This window comes from Pseudonaja textilis, chromosome 18 (genome assembly GCF_049901715.1).
Source record: "Pseudonaja textilis isolate UNSWEBS1 chromosome 18, rPseTex1.2, whole genome shotgun sequence".
Lineage (NCBI taxonomy): Eukaryota > Metazoa > Chordata > Lepidosauria > Squamata > Elapidae > Pseudonaja > Pseudonaja textilis.
The window spans coordinates 8,088,222-8,104,050 of NC_142007.1; the positions used below are offsets into that span (position 1 = coordinate 8,088,222).

A 15,829-nucleotide genomic window follows, 5' to 3' on the forward strand; every position below is an offset into this window, starting at 1 on the left:
TTACAGTTTCCAGAACCTCTTTGGGTTTCTCCATTTAAATCAAAACAATCAGTGCTGCTGCTGCTGCTGTTATTATTCATGGCACAGTCAGCCAGATGTTCACACTCGGTTTGGCATTTTTGTCTGCCTATTGAGTCCTTACCAAGAACCTGGGATAGGCAAATCTGGATGTTGTTGGTATTATTATTATTATTATTATTATTATTATTATACTTTTATTCATTAAGCATGAAATTCAGTCAACACCATACACCAATAATCAGTTATTAACACAATAAAGGAGTTGGAACTCAACATTTAAAAGTATATCACAAATATCATTGACTATTAATAGTATTATTATTATATTTCTTTTATTCATTAAACATGAAACTCAGTCAATTGAACATTTAAAAATGTATCACAAATATCACTGACTATCAATAGTCATATTATTATTATTTTATCTCTTCATTAAACATGAAACTCAGTCAACTGAACATTTAAAATATACCACAAATATCATTGACTATCAATAGTCATATTATTATTATTTTATCTCTTCATTAAACATGAAACTCAGTCAACTGAACATTTAAAATGTACCACAAATATCATTGACTATCAATAGTCATATTATTATTATTTTATCTCTTCATTAAACATGAAACTCAGTCAACTGAACATTTAAAATATACCACAAATATCATTGACTATCAATAGTCATATTATTATTATTTTATCTCTTCATTAAACATGAAACTCAGTCAACTGAACATTTAAAATGTATCACAAATATCATTGACTGGCTCTGATGGTTGATATGGGATGCTGCCAGCATCCTAGGTATCAACCAAGTATCTTCTTAAAATGTACGGTATATTATTATTATTATTGTTGTTGTTATTATTATTATTATTATTACTTTTTTTTAAAAAAAGGACAATCACAGTAGCTTAATCCAGTCTTCTCAGGAAATATTAGATTACAATACCCATGGGGCACAGGTAGGATGGGGAGGCTGGTATCTTCTGCTCAGCCATCCAACCAAATCAGAGGCTGGAAAATAATCCTGAAATACAGCTGATCCTCAACTTACGACCACCCTTTAAAGACAGAGAGGCTTCCTTAAACACAACAATCCTGAAGTCACTGCAAGAAGGCTGGGATACATACTATGCCCAAAACATACTTGCATCTATACGCCATTAAAATAAGGTTCTGTTGACAGATGGACACTGAGGACTAGCATTTTGGAAAGGCTGGCTCCAGGATCACTGGCTCTGCTTCCCAAGCCCTCACTTTACACACGGCTCCGTTTTAAGATTAAGGTTCTTTTAAAAAGTGTGGTTTTTTTGGGGAGGCTGCAGGGGAGGGATTTGATTATTTTATTAAATTAAATTTTGTCCACAGGTTAGTTCCCTTTTAGAACCAGATCACTTCGGTTTAGCGGGCTCTTTTTTAAAAGAATCTTTTGCCATTTGCAACTTCTGGTTTAAATTCAAGCACTTCCATTCATGCTTCTACCTGTCCAAATTTATTTTCCCACTCTCTCCTTTTCCGGATCTTCAAAGTATCTACAGAGACACACCTGGCCCAAATTCAACGGGGGTGAAAACCCTTGCGGAAAACTCTCCGTTAAAACATAAAGGCCGGCCAGCCAGCACGGAGAAGTATTTTTGCCTGCACATAAAAGCCGCTCTCCTAATTAAAATAATCTGCCCGGCTAGCTCGTGTTTATTCCATTAGCATATAAATAATGAGCGTGCCCTTTGAAGCTTGACCAGGCTGGAGATGACAGACAAGGGAGACTCCATGAAAACAGGTAGAAGGAAATGGGGGGTTGGGGGGGGGGGTTGGAAGGGCAACAGGAACCCAGAAAGAACAGCTGGATTCATAGAAACCTTCAAATCTCCTCCCCCGCCCCCATTTCGAATTCATGAGTGCGTTGCTGCAGGCCTCAACCATTCCGCCAGGTTCATGCAGAACCTTAAGGTTTCAGGTGCCAGGGTAGGCAGAAGGAAGCTTGAGGCAGGAAGAAAGGCCTCTGAGCATCGACAGAGCGCCTCCCAAGGAACCTGTGCTAATCTTTATTTTCCTAAGCACCTGAGAAGGCAGGACAAGAAGCAACGGATGGAAACTAATCAAAGAGAGAAGCAACCTAGAACTAAGGAGGAATTTCCTGACAGGGAGAAGAGTTAATTAACCAGTGGAACGACTTGCCTGCAGAGGCTGTGAATGCTGGAGGCATCACTGGAGGCTTTTCAGAAGAGCAAATTGTCTGGAAAGATATAGGGTCTCCTGCTTGGTCAGGTGTTGGACTAGATCAGTGGTCGCTGACCACCTGGCCGGGGACCACTGGTGGTCCACGAGAACATTTTGGTGGTCCAAAGAGAAATGTCCTCCCCCCAAAGCAATTAATCCAGGCTGTGTGGGAACACAAGGCTGTGCTACCCATATGGCCCGTGGGAACACAAGGCTTGCGTGGCTTGCACTGTGAACAACACGAGGTAGTGAGGGGAGGGGGGAAAGGCAGAGGGGGGGACTTATCCCACTCGCCTCACAGGCCTTGCCTGGCCACCTGGCTGCTTCTTTCCGCTTCTTTCTTCTCCTGCTTTTGGCTGCGCGTAAGGAAAGCAGCCAAAGTCTTTCCTTCTCTCCCCTAAACTCCGCCAGAAATGAGTCTTTGGGACCCTGCAAGGCCTCCTGCTCCAAGAGGCTCACAAAAAATCATTTCTGGTGGAGTTTGGGGGAGAGAAAGAAAGACTTCTGCTGCTTCTGCTGCTTTCCTTGCATGAAGCTAAAAGTCTCTCTCTCTCTCTGTCTCCCTGAGAACGGAGCTGGAGACGGTATCCTGCGATCCCAAATAAAGTAGGGAAGTAAGGAAACCGTAGGGAAACCGGGTGGGGAATTTTCCTGCAGACTTTTTTCCTGTAGCCACCGTCAGTCAAAATTCAAATTAGTGGTCCATGGGATTTAAAATTATGAATTTGGTGATCCCTCAGGTCCCAAAGGTTGGTGACTCCTGGATTAGAAGACCCCCCAAGGCTCCTTCTAATATTGTCATTCTGTTAAAGAACAGCAGTTATTTGCCCAGCGGTGAGGCTGCGGAGTTGCTTTGAGTGGGGAAAGAACACTTGGCCAACAACTTCCTAAAAACTTTCCAGGGACCATCGTCCCTCCTGTCATTTGTTTCCGTGCGTCGTCTTCTTCCATCATGGCCACAAACTGGAGAAGGAACTTCCAAGCCTCTAAGCAGGCCAAAAAAGTGTTAGATCCAAGGACACACATCCACCTTGATGGAGAAGCTGGAAGGATTCAAACAGGAGGAGGTGTGTGTGTGTGTGTGTGTGTGTGTGTGTGTTTCTTTGATGCTTGCCAGGAACAGGGGGAAGCCGAGGTCCATCTCCTGGCCTCGGGCTGCAAGATTTAATGGCAGCCGTGCACTTGGCAGTTCTCAACGACATCACCCTAATTGCTTTCCTGGATGAGGAGGAGGTGTGTGTGTGTGTGTGTGTGTGTGAAATCCAAAGGCAGCTTGGCCTAAACTCTCCACTGCTAGTTGGGCTAGTTAGAACCAGTTTCCTTATCAAGATCCGTGGCCTTTGTCACCTGGAGCCCAGCCGGCTTGAAGCAGAGAGAAGGTTCCTTGCCACGGCCTTATAAAACGAAGCGCCTTCCTTACCATTCCACAAACATCCCCGGGGCCTTGAGACATAGCAAGCAAGCAAGCGAGCAAACAAGATGGGCTGCCTACTTCCGACTTACTCCTTCCTTTTGCTCATGGGGTTTCTCCTGGCTGCGCCAGGCTGGGCTCATCCGGTGACGTGGAGTCCCTCCGGCCAAGATTTGCAAGCTCTACAGGTAAGGAGGAGGACGTGTGTCTCCTGGGAAAGATTTCTCTTGGCTGGGAAGCAGCGTGAAGGTGAGGGCGTGAGAGAGAGAGAGAGAGAGAAGGAAGAGAGAGAGAGAGAGAAAGGAGAGAGAAAGAGAGAAAGAGAGAGAAAGAGAGAGAGAAAGAGAGAGAAAGAGAGAGAAAGAGAGAGAGAGAGAGAGATGGGCGGTTAAGAAACAGGAAATATAAATAAATACGTAAATGAAATGGGAGATGTTTGCTGATCAGAGATCTCCGGCTCGGTGAAAATCCAGGTGCATCAAACGAGATCTCCCAATCTTAAGGCAGAGCATCTATCAACCATGCTTTGAGTGTAAGGCAGCCTTCTGCCCTGCTCTGTTTGACAAACGTCCAACCATGAGGACTAGAATCTCATTAAATTATAAGTCAGTAAAAGCTCAAGCAACAAAGCCACAGGGGTTTGGTGGTGCAGGGAGGGAGTGAGGCGAGGGAGAGGGAGGAGAGACAGAGAAGGAGGGAGGGAGAGGGGGAGGAATGGAGAGAGAGAGGAAGGGAGAGACAGAGAAGGAGGGAGGGAGAGAGAGGGGAGAGACCAAGGGAGGAGCGGGAGGGAGAAAGGGAAGAGACAGAGAGGAAGGGAGAGAGAGGAAGGAGGGAGAAGAGGGAGGAAGGAGGGAGGGATAGACAGAGGGAGGGATAGACAGAGGAGGGAGGGAGGAGAGACAGAGAGGGAGGGAGAGGATTCTATTTTTAAGAATGTCCCCATTTTCACCCTCCACCATTTTAAGCACCTCCTCGATCGGCTGCGAGAAAAGATCCAGCAAGAGGACCTGGAGCTTCCTGACTACGAAGCCAGGGGCGCGAACGAAGACAGCGATGATCCTGACCTGGAAGACGCTGAGATCCTCCCTTCCCACCTGCCCAAACTCACCGACCCCCTCTCTCAGGCCCAATGGAGGCAGTTCCTGGTGGCGTCGAGGAGGTACTTCTCCGGATGCTTCGGAATCCGGCTGGATCGGATCGGTACCCAGACGGGACTCGGCTGCAAGTCCTTCAAACCCCGTAGGTCCCTTTTTAAGAGTCTCGCCACGTAGGGCTGTCCCAAGCATCTCCCACCCAGGGCCAGTCTGGATTTGGAATCACATTTTTTTTAAAAAGGCACGCGAGGGAACCGCTCTGAAAAATCAAGCACACGGGGGAGCAAAGTTTCCAACAGCTGCATTGGTGTGTAATATCTACCACAAGCGGGTAGGCACACACACCCTCCGCTTCCTGTGACGCCTTCCTAAATTAAGATTTTTCCATATCTTAAAACTGGTTTGGTCTCTCTGCATTGGGCAGTGAGTGAAGATAGAATGGAATAGTTGGAAGGGACCTTGGAAGTCTTGTAGTCCAACCCCCGCCTCCTAACGCAGGAAAACCCTACATCACTCCAGACAAAGGGTTGTCCAACATCTATGCAGACCTCGGGATCAACTTTCACTCAGGGTTGATGGGAAAGAAAAGGGTCTAAAAAAAACGCTCAGCTGCTGGTGCATTCGTTCACCAATGCTGTAAAACAAATAGAAAGAAAGAAATAACTGTTAGGGAAACCACCCCAAGTTCGAAAGGCGAGAATTAAAACATCTGGGGGCATAATGGGTGCTATGTGTGATTTTTCCCCTCCCCCACCCAAAAAAAAGCAGAAGAAGGGTGACAGGATCTAGAACACGTCTACAATCCAGAAAATGACAAACAAAGAAGTCGATGTTCCACAAGTCAGTTCCCAGTTTACTTAAGTCGTGGGAAGGGGACAAAGTCATTGCAGGGGAAAGTTAGCATGGCCGTGACAAATTCTGCACGAGGTTCTTGCAAGGGTAGACTAGCTGTCCTTCAGGGCCTCAGCTCTACCTGTTGAATTCTGCTTCCCGAGGTGGGAGGGTTAAGCTGCTTACACAAAGGGGATGGCTTCTGATAAGTAGAAATGGGATTTGTGGATCTAAAACTCTGAATTCTTGCTCTCTTCAGGAAAGAGGAAGCCCCTTCATTCATTCCTTTGTTTTTGTGTTTCAGGTCCCTGGAGGAGGCGAAGAAGCTGAAATTCACCACCTTCCTCCAGAAGTAAATAGATGACAAGGTCCGTGGTATGACCTGTTCGACACCTGGAAAAGCACCTCCTCTTTTCTGTCCCCTGCGAACAGACCCACTCCGTTGTCTTAAACATTGTAGAGAACCCTTTAACGTTCAATATCAGTCCTTCAATTCAACGTCCGGTCTTTCAACCTTCAAGTGCCGTTGTCCCTCCAATCACGGAGACCCTTTTTAAACCCTATCACGGGGGGGACTGAATCTGATTGTCACAGGCGTCAATAAAAGGTTTTGTAGAAATGGAGACTTGGTCCTTTGTCTAACCGAGGGGAAGGGGGAAAAGAATAACCGCCCTACAAAAAGGGGAAGTGTCCAGATGTCCATTGGTGAGTTCCAACTAGGTGTGCCCGATTCGGAGGGCGCAGAAGGATGGGTTCAATTTCTCACACCTCGATGGGCTCTTCTACAAGTTTGGGTGATGCTTGCTGGTGGTAACTTGTGAGTTGCAAGTTAGGTCGGTGGGTTCAGCACCTTGGAGAGCACCCAAAAACTTAGACCCGCAAACTCCTTTGGTTTGCCTCTCTGTCCAGCTTCTTTTTCTCCTTGACCTCCAAGGCCACGTGGCCTTCCCCCCCCCCCACCCCAATGTCAAAACTGGCCGTCGGTACAAATAAATGAGCCATCGCAAGGTTTTCCTTGCGTTATTTCCACCTCCTTGCTTAATGCCTCCGACAGTGGCATTTTAGAGGTTGAGTTTACGATAGCAGAGAATTAATAGCAGTGCTATTTCCCCCTTCCATTAAGTGCTCAAGGGATCATTCTCCTGGACACGTTTCCCGATGGCTGGTATCGATCCTTAAAAACGAAGCCCTGGGCAGCCATCAACACCCATCACGTTGAAAGGATTTCTCTACCGGCTGGATTCATTTACTGAGCTGGAGTTACTTCCTTGTTTTGAATTTCCTGGGAGACAAAAGCCACCAGGGGCCAGATTCCTACCCTTGAGCTCAACACAGAAAATAAGATACCATGCAATGTCTGGGCATGGACAAATTTAATCCCTGGAAGAAAAAGAAAAAATCCTCCCCCTCCCTTACGATACCTTGTAGATGTTTCAGGCATTTTATACACAGTTCACAAACACACATATGATATAAAGATAGAATAGAATAGAATGGAATGGAATGGAATGGAATGGAATGGAAGGGAAGGGAAGGGAAGGGAAGGGAAGGGAAGAGAAGAGAAGAGAAGGGAAGAGAAGAGAATAACAGAGTTGGAAGGGACCTTGAAGGTCTTCTAGTCCAACCCCCTGCTTAGGCAGGAAACCCTATAATCATTTCAGGCAAACGGCTATCCAATCTCTTCATAAAAACTTCCAGCGTTGGAGCATTCACAACTTCTAGAGGAAAGTTGTTCTACTGATCAATTGTTCTGTCGGGAAATTCCTCCTTTGTTCTAGGTTGCTTCTCCCCTTGACCAGTTGAAGACAAGATCCTCCATCTCCAGAAGGACTCTACCTGCAAAGAGGAGCGGTTTTCCTCAAGCATTTGCAAGCAGCTGGACTCCTCGGCTGCATTCTGCGTGCATCCCAACTAGCTAGCCTTGCCCTGACGTTTTTTAAGGGTTCAGCAGATCACACGATGGGTTGGTTGGTTCAGATTTTGGGGTGCTGCCTGCTTCATGTCCACAACTTATTTTGGAGTAACCACCTTAAAAGCCTGACAACTATCCAAAATCAAAACTTTTGCAAAGAAAAAAAAAAGCCCCCGTATTTGGGTGGGTGGGTGGTAAGGAGGGCAGAAAACGCTCTCTGCAGGCCATATATGGTAGCGATCAATGATGTTGGGACACTAAAATGTCCACCTTTGTTTTTTGTGCCTTTCCTATACAAGGCAGTTTCTCCGGGATGTGTTTTACCCCGCTTGGGAAAAATGAAACACTTGTCTTCCCACAAAGGCCATCGATCTGGAAAGAAAAGAGGTGGGGGGGGAGAAAATGTGAAGAATGCCCCGCCAGGAATGGTGTGTAATCTCCTCTCGTGGTATCAACGTGAAAATCCCGGCAACATGAAATCATTGACTTGTGACTTGCATGCCTCTGAAAACAGCCGCTGCCCCCGTGACACCTAAATGAAGGGAATCGTCTCTTTTGGGAAACGCAGCGTGCCGGTCGCAGCGCTTGGAATGCGCTCCAGATAACCCGGGAAAGCAGAGCCCGCTTCGGAAGGGTATATAAGAACTCACTGGGGGGGAAAGGCAAACAGAAGAGAGAGAGAGAGAGAGAGAGAGAGAGAGAGAGAGAGAGAGAGAGAGAGAGAGAGAGAGAAAGCCAAGGAGAATCCCACCCTCTGAAAACAGCCGACTCTTGATCTCCCAGGATGGATGCTAAGGGTTCATTCCTCACCGTGGTCTGCTTGGTGCTTCTTCTCTGCTTCCAGTGTCCGGCGGCTCACCCCATCCGTAGCCTCAGTCCGGCCGAGGAGCTGGCGAACATGGAGGTAAGAAGACGCTCCTTGGGGATCCGTCTGGACTTGGGACTCGGCAGTTCATTTGGCCCTGGAAATTTGGTCTGAAAGCAGAGGGGTTCGGCTAGAAGACCTCTAAGGTCCCTTCCAATGCTTTGGTTCTTCTGTCTCCTAGGAGAGAATTCTTTCATGAATTCTATTACTTGTGGGGAAACCCAGGTTCAGGAGCAGTCTACCCCAGATTTCATACCCAGGTCGCAGATTGGCTGACTCCATTAGAAGCAGGGAGCTGATGTGCGAAGGCGTTGCACCTTTTGGCAGAAAAAGAGGCTTAGCTAAAGAGATCGGACAAGCCTCTATCTGAAATGGAATAATAGGGTCTCCAGCTTGAACCAGGGGGTTGGACTAGAAGACCTCCAAGGTCCCTTCTGACTTAGTTAAACTAAGGAAGTGATGTTGCTCTCAATGGCTCCAAAAGCAGGACTAGCACCAATGGAAAAGAAAGGAAGTTTTGAAAAACATTGGGAGAAACTCCTGAAAAAAAAACCCCACATTCTCCTTCCTTCAAATTATTTTAAGGCAGAGTGGAAGCATCAACAGTTAAGGATACCAAACAGAGAAAAAGAGGTTTTTTTTTTCTTTTTATTCTTATAAACAGGGGCAATCCACAATTGGGGTCAGTCAAACATGCCCCAAGGAGTTCCAGCTTCCTGTCTATTTTTCTCTACTTTGCTTCCAAGTGACAAATTCTTGACTCTCCTGAGCAATTTTGACTATTAGAATAGAATACAATAGAGCTGGAAGGGTCTTTGGAGGTCTTCTAGTCCATCCCCCTGCTCAATCAGGAGACCCTACACCATTTCAGACAAGTGACTGTCCAGTCTCTTCTTAAAAACCTGCAAGGTTGAAGCACCCACAACTTCTGGTGGCAAGCAGTTCCACTGGTTAATTATCCTCACTGTTGGGTAGTTTCTGCTCAATTCTAGGTTGCTTCTCTCTTTGATTAGTTTCCATCCGTTGTTTCTCAGATAGATAGATAGATAGATAGATAGATAGATAGATAGATAGATAGATAGATAGATAGATAGATAGATAGATAGATAGATAGATAGATAGATAGATAGATAGATAGATAGATAGATAGATAGATAGATAGATAGATAGATAGATAGATAGATAGATAGATAGATAGATAGATGATAGATAGAAGAAAGAAAGAAAGAAAGAAAGAAAGAAAGAAAGAAAGAAAGAAAGAAAGAAAGAAAGAAAGAAAGAAAGAAATTCTTTATTGTCCAAGTGTGATTGGACACACAAGGAATTTGTCTTGGTGCAAATGTTCTCAGTGTACATAAAAGAAAAGAGACATTCATCAAAAGTCAAGACTTATAAAGAATTCTATAAAGAATTCTATCTATCTTGCCTTCTGGTGCTTTGTAGAATAATTTGCTCCCCTCTTCTCTGGGGCAGCCCCTCAAATATTGGAAGGCTGCTATCATGTCACCCCTAGTCCCTCCTTTCTCTAGACTAGCCAAACCCAAATCTTGCAACTATTCTTCATGCGTTTTAGTCTCCAGGCCTTTAATCGTTTTAGTTTTTCTTCTCTGGACTTTTTCTAAAGTCTTTTTTTGTAACGGGGGTGACCAAATCTGGATGCAGTATTGCAGCTGTGGGCTTACCAAGCCTTTATAAAAGCAGCCCGAGCAGCCATCTCTTGCTCAACTGAAATTACATTTAGCAGGATAGAAAAAAATGTGGACACTTGCTGTCCAGTGAGAATTCAATTTGAGGCTCATTATCTACAACAGAGGTCTCCAAACTTGGCAACTTTAAGACTTGTGGACTTCAACTCCCATTATTCTCCAGCCACTGGGAGTTGAAGTCTAACAAGTCTTCAAGTTGCCAAGTTTGGGGACCTCTGATCTACGAAGACGACGGATGGGGTTGGGGTTTTTTTTGGCCATAGACCTGACTGCCGTATTCTGCAACTGGCACGAACCTTCTCCATTTCCATTCTAGTTACTCCTGGACAGGTTGGAGGAGAAAGTGGCCTTGTTGGAAGATTTACAGGCCAACCCTGACGACTTCGAAAGCCAGGGAGAGCCCCAGGCTGAAGAGAATCTCAGCGACAGTCCTCTGGCCGATGATTTCCCCGCCTTCTCTGACCGAACGGCTCTGCTGAAACATATGAGGGGGATCCAGGCAGCCAAAAGCATGCGAGAATCGGGCTGCTTCGGCCGACGGTTGGACCGGATTGGATCCGTCAGTGGGATGGGATGCAAAGGTGAGTTGATCCTAGTTTCTTGATCCACAATTTAAGCCTCTTCAAAGGAATCCCCCTCAAGGTCTGACAAAAGAAATGGCTGTTCCACCGCCCCCACCCCAGATTATAATAAAAAAGCTCACCATACTGCCCCAACGCTGAGAAATATTGGTGCACAATTAAGAATTGGCTTGAAGAAATCACAAAACAAAAAAATTGAGATGGAACCTGAGATATTTTTATTGCCCCAACGCTGAGAAATATTGGTGCACAATTAAGAATTGGCTTGAAGAAATCACAAAACAAAAAAATTGAGATGGAACCTGAGATATTTTTATTGGGTATATTGAGAGATAATATTTGAAAAAAAAATCCAATACATAAGGCTTCATATAATAACCGTGGCCAGAATTGCCTTTGCCCAGAATTGGAAACAAGACCATACTCCTTCCGATATAATGCTAATAAAAAGGTTTTAGAATGTGCAGAGATGGATAAGTTAGTGGTGGAATTAAAGGATAGAGAAGAAATGGAGTACTATAAGATTTGGAATTTACAGTACAACCGGTTGGAAGGTAGATGCAAAGCTGATAGATGAAGGGTATGTAGAAGCCATAGCAAGCTGAGATAAATACTGTTTGTAAGACTGTAAATATTCAATTTATATTCAATGTAAAAACAGATATGTAATATATAGTAGCAACCTACATTATTAGATAGGATATCAATGTGAGTGAACACAGATATTGAAACACTGTAATGAGTGGAAATGTGTTTTTACGATGAAAATATGATTAATGAAATTTATTTAAACAAACAAACAAACTCACGGTTGCCCTCCAAAATGAGCCAAGTTAATATTATCAACAACCACAGTGTTTCGACACCAACTTTGGAGATAAAGTAGAAAAGTGAGCTTCTGTTTTATGCTGAAGATCTCACCACTTCTCAGCGAAGAAGTTGACCTTCATTCACAAATGAAAATATTAGCCCCTTAAAAAGAAAAAGGGACAATCCCAAAACCAGGATTATCTCGAGGGAAAAAGCAGCCAAGGAAATAGTTGTCGAAGCCCCCAATAATTCCTGAATCTGATCAGATTCAAAAGTTTTCCTTTCCTTTCCATGCTTCCAGCTGCTTTCACAGGGGCCTCCTGTCTCAAAAAGCACGTTTAAAAAACCCTCTTTTGCTGCCCATGATTTCTACAAGGAAGGTTTTACATCCGGGCAGGAAAAAAAAACGAAGGTAGAAAGTACAGATTATTTGGACCTAGCTCAAAAACAGTAACGGCGAGAGGGGCCTTGGAGTCCTAGTGGATGATCCCTTCAATATGAGCCAACCGTGTGCAGCAGCAGCAGCCCCAAAAGTTAATGCAATCCTGGGTTGTATAAACAGAGGCATAGAATCAATACATCGCGTGATGTATTGGTACCACTTTAAAAAGCCTTAGTAAAGGCCACACCTGGAATACTGCCACCAATTTTGGTCACCACATTGCAAAAAATATATTGAAACTTTAGGAAAAAAGTGCAGAGAAGACCAACTAAGATGATTAAAGGCCTGGAGACTAAAACATATGAAGAAAGGTTGCAGGAACTGGGTTTGGCCGGTCTAGGGAAAAGAAAGACATGGTGGCACATGATAGCACTATCCCAGTCAATTTATTTTCCAAAGCACCACATAAGAAGCGATGGATGGAAACTTAGCAACAAATCAGGACCTTTGGAGGTCTTCTAGTCCAGCCCCCTTGCTCAAGCAGGAGGCTCTATCCCATGTCAGACAAGTGGCTGTCCAGTCTCTTCTTAAAAGCCTCCAGTGATGAAGTACCTACAACTTCTGGTGGCCAGCTGTTCCACTGGTTAATTATCTGCCCTGTTAGGAAGTTGCTCCTTAATTCAGGTTGCTTCTCTCCTTGATTAGTTTCCCTCCGTTGTTTCTTGACCTGCCTTCTGGTGCTTTGGAGAATAGGCTGACACCCCTCTTCTTTGAGGCAGCCCCTCAAATACTGGAAGACTGTTATCTTGTCACCCCTTAATTCTTTTCTTTAGACAAGCCAAACCCAAATCCTGCAGCCGTTCTTCATATGGTTTAGTCTCCAGGCCTTTAGTTGCTCTTATCTGAACTTTTTCCAAAGGTCTCAACATCTTTTTTTGTAACGTGGTGACGTTAGCCAAGCCTAAAGCAAATGCTCCCTCTTCCTGGGACCCCAAATACTCCCTTGACAAAGTATCGTTCAGCACAACTCATTCTCAAGCAAGGGTTGGACTAGATGACCTATAAGGTCCCTTCCACATCTGGTAATCTCTTAAGTCCGGCTAAAGCTTTCAAGCACAGACTGGACTGCCCTCTGTCAGAAATGGTGTAGGGTTTCCTGCTTGGGCAGGGTGGGGTTGGACTAGATGACCTACAAGGTCCCTTCCAATTCCGTTAATCTGTCTGTCTGTTTTCTGTCTGTCTACCTATCCACCTACCTACCTATCAAGCTTGGCTTTTTCCTTTCTTAACCAAATTTGTTTTTTCATTCTTTGCTTTTCAGGACCCAGAAGACACTAAAAGTCGCTCCTTTTCTGCGGCGTGTGAATTTCTGAAGATTTTTTTCCAACTTGTGAGCACTAGGAGACAGATCGAGAGCGCGCTCCCCCTATTTATTTATTTATTAACTTATTTATTACCTGCCCTTGTTTGCTTCTCTTCTTCTGCCCCCCTTTTCCTTTTTTCCAACAAAGAAAAAAATGATTTGTTTTCTTATTTTCAGCACAGAGAACTTAGCTTGAAACAATAATTAAAACTACGATTATCTGACTCTTGTTTTGTGGTCTGGGATTGTGTTGCGTGCTTTCGACTCTTCCGCTCCCTTTGCGGTTTTTAAAGACGTTTGCCTCTTTTCAGAACAGACATCTGCACAGTCCAACTGCCTCCATCCACATTCCCGAGATGGTCCTCGACTTACAACTCATAAAATATTTCTATGGTCTTTTTAGAATTGCGAACAGAAAGGGAGAGGAGAAAGGGGTTTGAAAGAGCAGTGTGGCAGCTTGGAAAGTGAGAGTGCATTCTATAATTTTTTTCAAAGATAGTAACCAAGTGACCGGAATTTCTGCCCTTGAAAATTCCTAATTGGAGAACATGATTGATGACTCTGGGCTATGGAAGTGTCCCATTGGAGAACATGAATTATGATACACCCAGGGGGTGGGTGGGTGGAAACCGGGGTCAAGGGGGACAATGAATGATGTGTCTCAGAGTTGACTGCCACCCAGGCAGTGTCGGCATGTTAACTCCCAATAAATGGAAGTTTGGCTCGAGGCTCATGATTTAATTGGGTGAACTGTGGAATCCTGACAAGCTCATTTAGTGACCATTCAAAGTTACCATGGCCCTGAAAAAAGTGACTTAAGATCCTTTTTCACGTGAGCGTTGTTATTAGCCCCACATGATCAAAATTCGGACGTTTGGCTACTGGTTCATTCTTAGGACTGTGGCTGAATCCCCGGATCACCTGATCCACTTTTGCAACCTTTTTGATGAGCAAAGCCAGGGGAAGAAGCCAGATTCATTTAACAACGGGGTTACTAACTTATCAGCTACAGGGATTCATTGAATAACTCTGGCAAGAAAGATTTTAAAGATCGGGCAAAGGTCACTTAACAAACGCCTCACTTAACAACAGAAACGGTGCTCAATTCTGCTTGTAGATCGAGGATTAACTGTATGGGGCTCTATAACTGATCCCCTCCACACTCAAAGAGACACCCCCAATTTACACACACTATGAGACCTGAAAAGTATTAAAATTGCGGCTGGGTTGCTAAAGTGCTAGATTTATAGCAGTGGCACGGTGGTTATAGTGCAGTACTGCAGGCTAGTTCTGCTGCCTGCTGGCTGCCTGTAATTTGGCAGTTAAAATCTCTCCAGAGTCAAGGTTGACTCAGCCTTCCATCCTTCCTACCCTACGAGGTGGGTAAAATGAGGACCCAGATTGTTGGGGGCAAGATGTTGACTCTGTAAACCACTTAGCGGGCGGTAAAGCACTATGAAGTGGTATATAAGTATAAAGGCTCTTCCTTCCCTCCTCCCTCCCTCCCAATGGGTAGAATACAGCATTGCAGGCTAATTCTGCCCACTGCCATCAGTTCGATCCTGATTGGCTCAAGGTCGACTCAGCCTTCCATCCTTTCAAAGTCGGTAAAACGAGGACCCAGATTGTTGGGGGCAACATGGCTGACTCTGTAAACCGCTTAGAGAGGGCTGTAAAAGCATCGTGAAGCAGTAAGGAAACGGCTCCCCTCGCACATACGTGCTAGTCGTTTCTGGCTCTCGGGGGCCGGTGCTCATCTCCGTTACAAACCTGAAGAGCCAGAGCGGTCCAAAGATGTCTCCGTGGTCATGTGGCCGACAGGATTAAATGCCAAAGGCGCACGGAAGGTCGCTGTTCCCTTCCCACCAAAGGGGTCCCTATTTTTCTACTCGCATTTTTTTACATGCTTTCAAACTGTTAGGTTGGCAGAAGCTGGGACAAATAACGGGAGCTCACTCCATTACATGTTGCTAGGCATTTGAACCACCAAACCATGAAGCAGTATATAAGTGCTATTGCTATCTTCCTTCCTTCCTTCCTTCCTTCCTTCCCTCTCTCCCTCCCTCCCAGTGGTTAGAATGTGGTATTGCAGGCAAACTGTGCCCACTGCATGCAGTTTGATTCTGACTGGCTCAAGCTTGACTCAGCCTTCTGTCCTTCCGAGGACGGTAACATGAGGACCCAGATTGTTTGGAGGGGGGGCAATATGCTGACTTTGTAAACCGCTTAGAGAGGGTTGTAAAAGCACTATAAAATGGTATATAAGTGCTTATTGCTATCGCTATTTATCCCTCTTAATCCCCATCAAGGATTTAAGGTATCCAGCTCCTCTCTGTCCATTTTTCTCTTTTTCCTCCCCTTCTGAAGTCTAAAATATAGATAGTCCTCAACTTTTGGCCACAACTGAGCCCAAAATGTATGTTGTTGAGCAAGACTTTTTTAAAAAGTGAGTTTTGTCTCTTTTTACACCCTTTCTTGCCACTGTTGCTAAGTGAATCACTGAAGTGGTGAAGTCAAGAACAGGATTGCAAAATGAATCCAGCTTCTGCATCTACTTGGCTTGCCAGAAAGTCACAAAAGGGGGGAATCACATCACACTGTAGACAACGCAACCGTCTTACGTGTGA

At 44.9% G+C, this 15,829-nt stretch overlaps 3 protein-coding genes across 3 annotated transcripts in view; all 3 read left to right on the plus strand.

Moving 5' to 3' along the window:
- Positions 1-15,829, plus strand: part of LOC148124493 (G protein-coupled receptor family C group 6 member A-like) — a 393,462-nt gene that overhangs the window by 163,758 nt on the left and 213,875 nt on the right. The window lies entirely within an intron of this gene.
- LOC113450065 (natriuretic peptides A-like) lies at positions 3,663-7,498 on the plus strand. The gene is made up of 3 exons (XM_087915150.1): positions 3,663-3,843; positions 4,624-4,897; positions 7,383-7,498. Exons 1-3 carry the CDS (start codon positions 3,724-3,726, stop codon positions 7,496-7,498), a joined length of 510 nt encoding a protein of 169 aa, XP_087771276.1. The 5' UTR covers positions 3,663-3,723.
- Positions 8,199-13,322, plus strand: LOC113450044 (natriuretic peptides A-like). Its single transcript, XM_026721196.2, has 3 exons — positions 8,199-8,399; positions 10,383-10,647; positions 13,161-13,322. Exons 1-3 carry the CDS (start codon positions 8,280-8,282, stop codon positions 13,175-13,177), a joined length of 402 nt encoding a protein of 133 aa, XP_026576981.1. The 5' UTR covers positions 8,199-8,279; the 3' UTR covers positions 13,178-13,322.

What these genes read in the sequence shown, in the direction of transcription:
- LOC113450044 (XM_026721196.2), top strand. Translation starts at nt 8,280, where the DNA reads ATGGATGCTAAGGGTTCATTCCTCACCGTGGTCTGCTTGGTGCTTCTT. An exon ending in AGGAGCTGGCGAACATGGAG is followed by an intron (nt 8,400 to 10,382) that starts GTAAGAAGACGC and finishes TTTCCATTCTAG; the next exon opens with TTACTCCTGGACAGGTTGGA.
- LOC113450065 (XM_087915150.1), top strand. Translation starts at nt 3,724, where the DNA reads ATGGGCTGCCTACTTCCGACTTACTCCTTCCTTTTGCTCATGGGGTTT. An exon ending in AAGATTTGCAAGCTCTACAG is followed by an intron (nt 3,844 to 4,623) that starts GTAAGGAGGAGG and finishes CACCATTTTAAG; the next exon opens with CACCTCCTCGATCGGCTGCG. An exon ending in CTGCAAGTCCTTCAAACCCC is followed by an intron (nt 4,898 to 7,382) that starts GTAGGTCCCTTT and finishes CCCCTTGACCAG; the next exon opens with TTGAAGACAAGATCCTCCAT.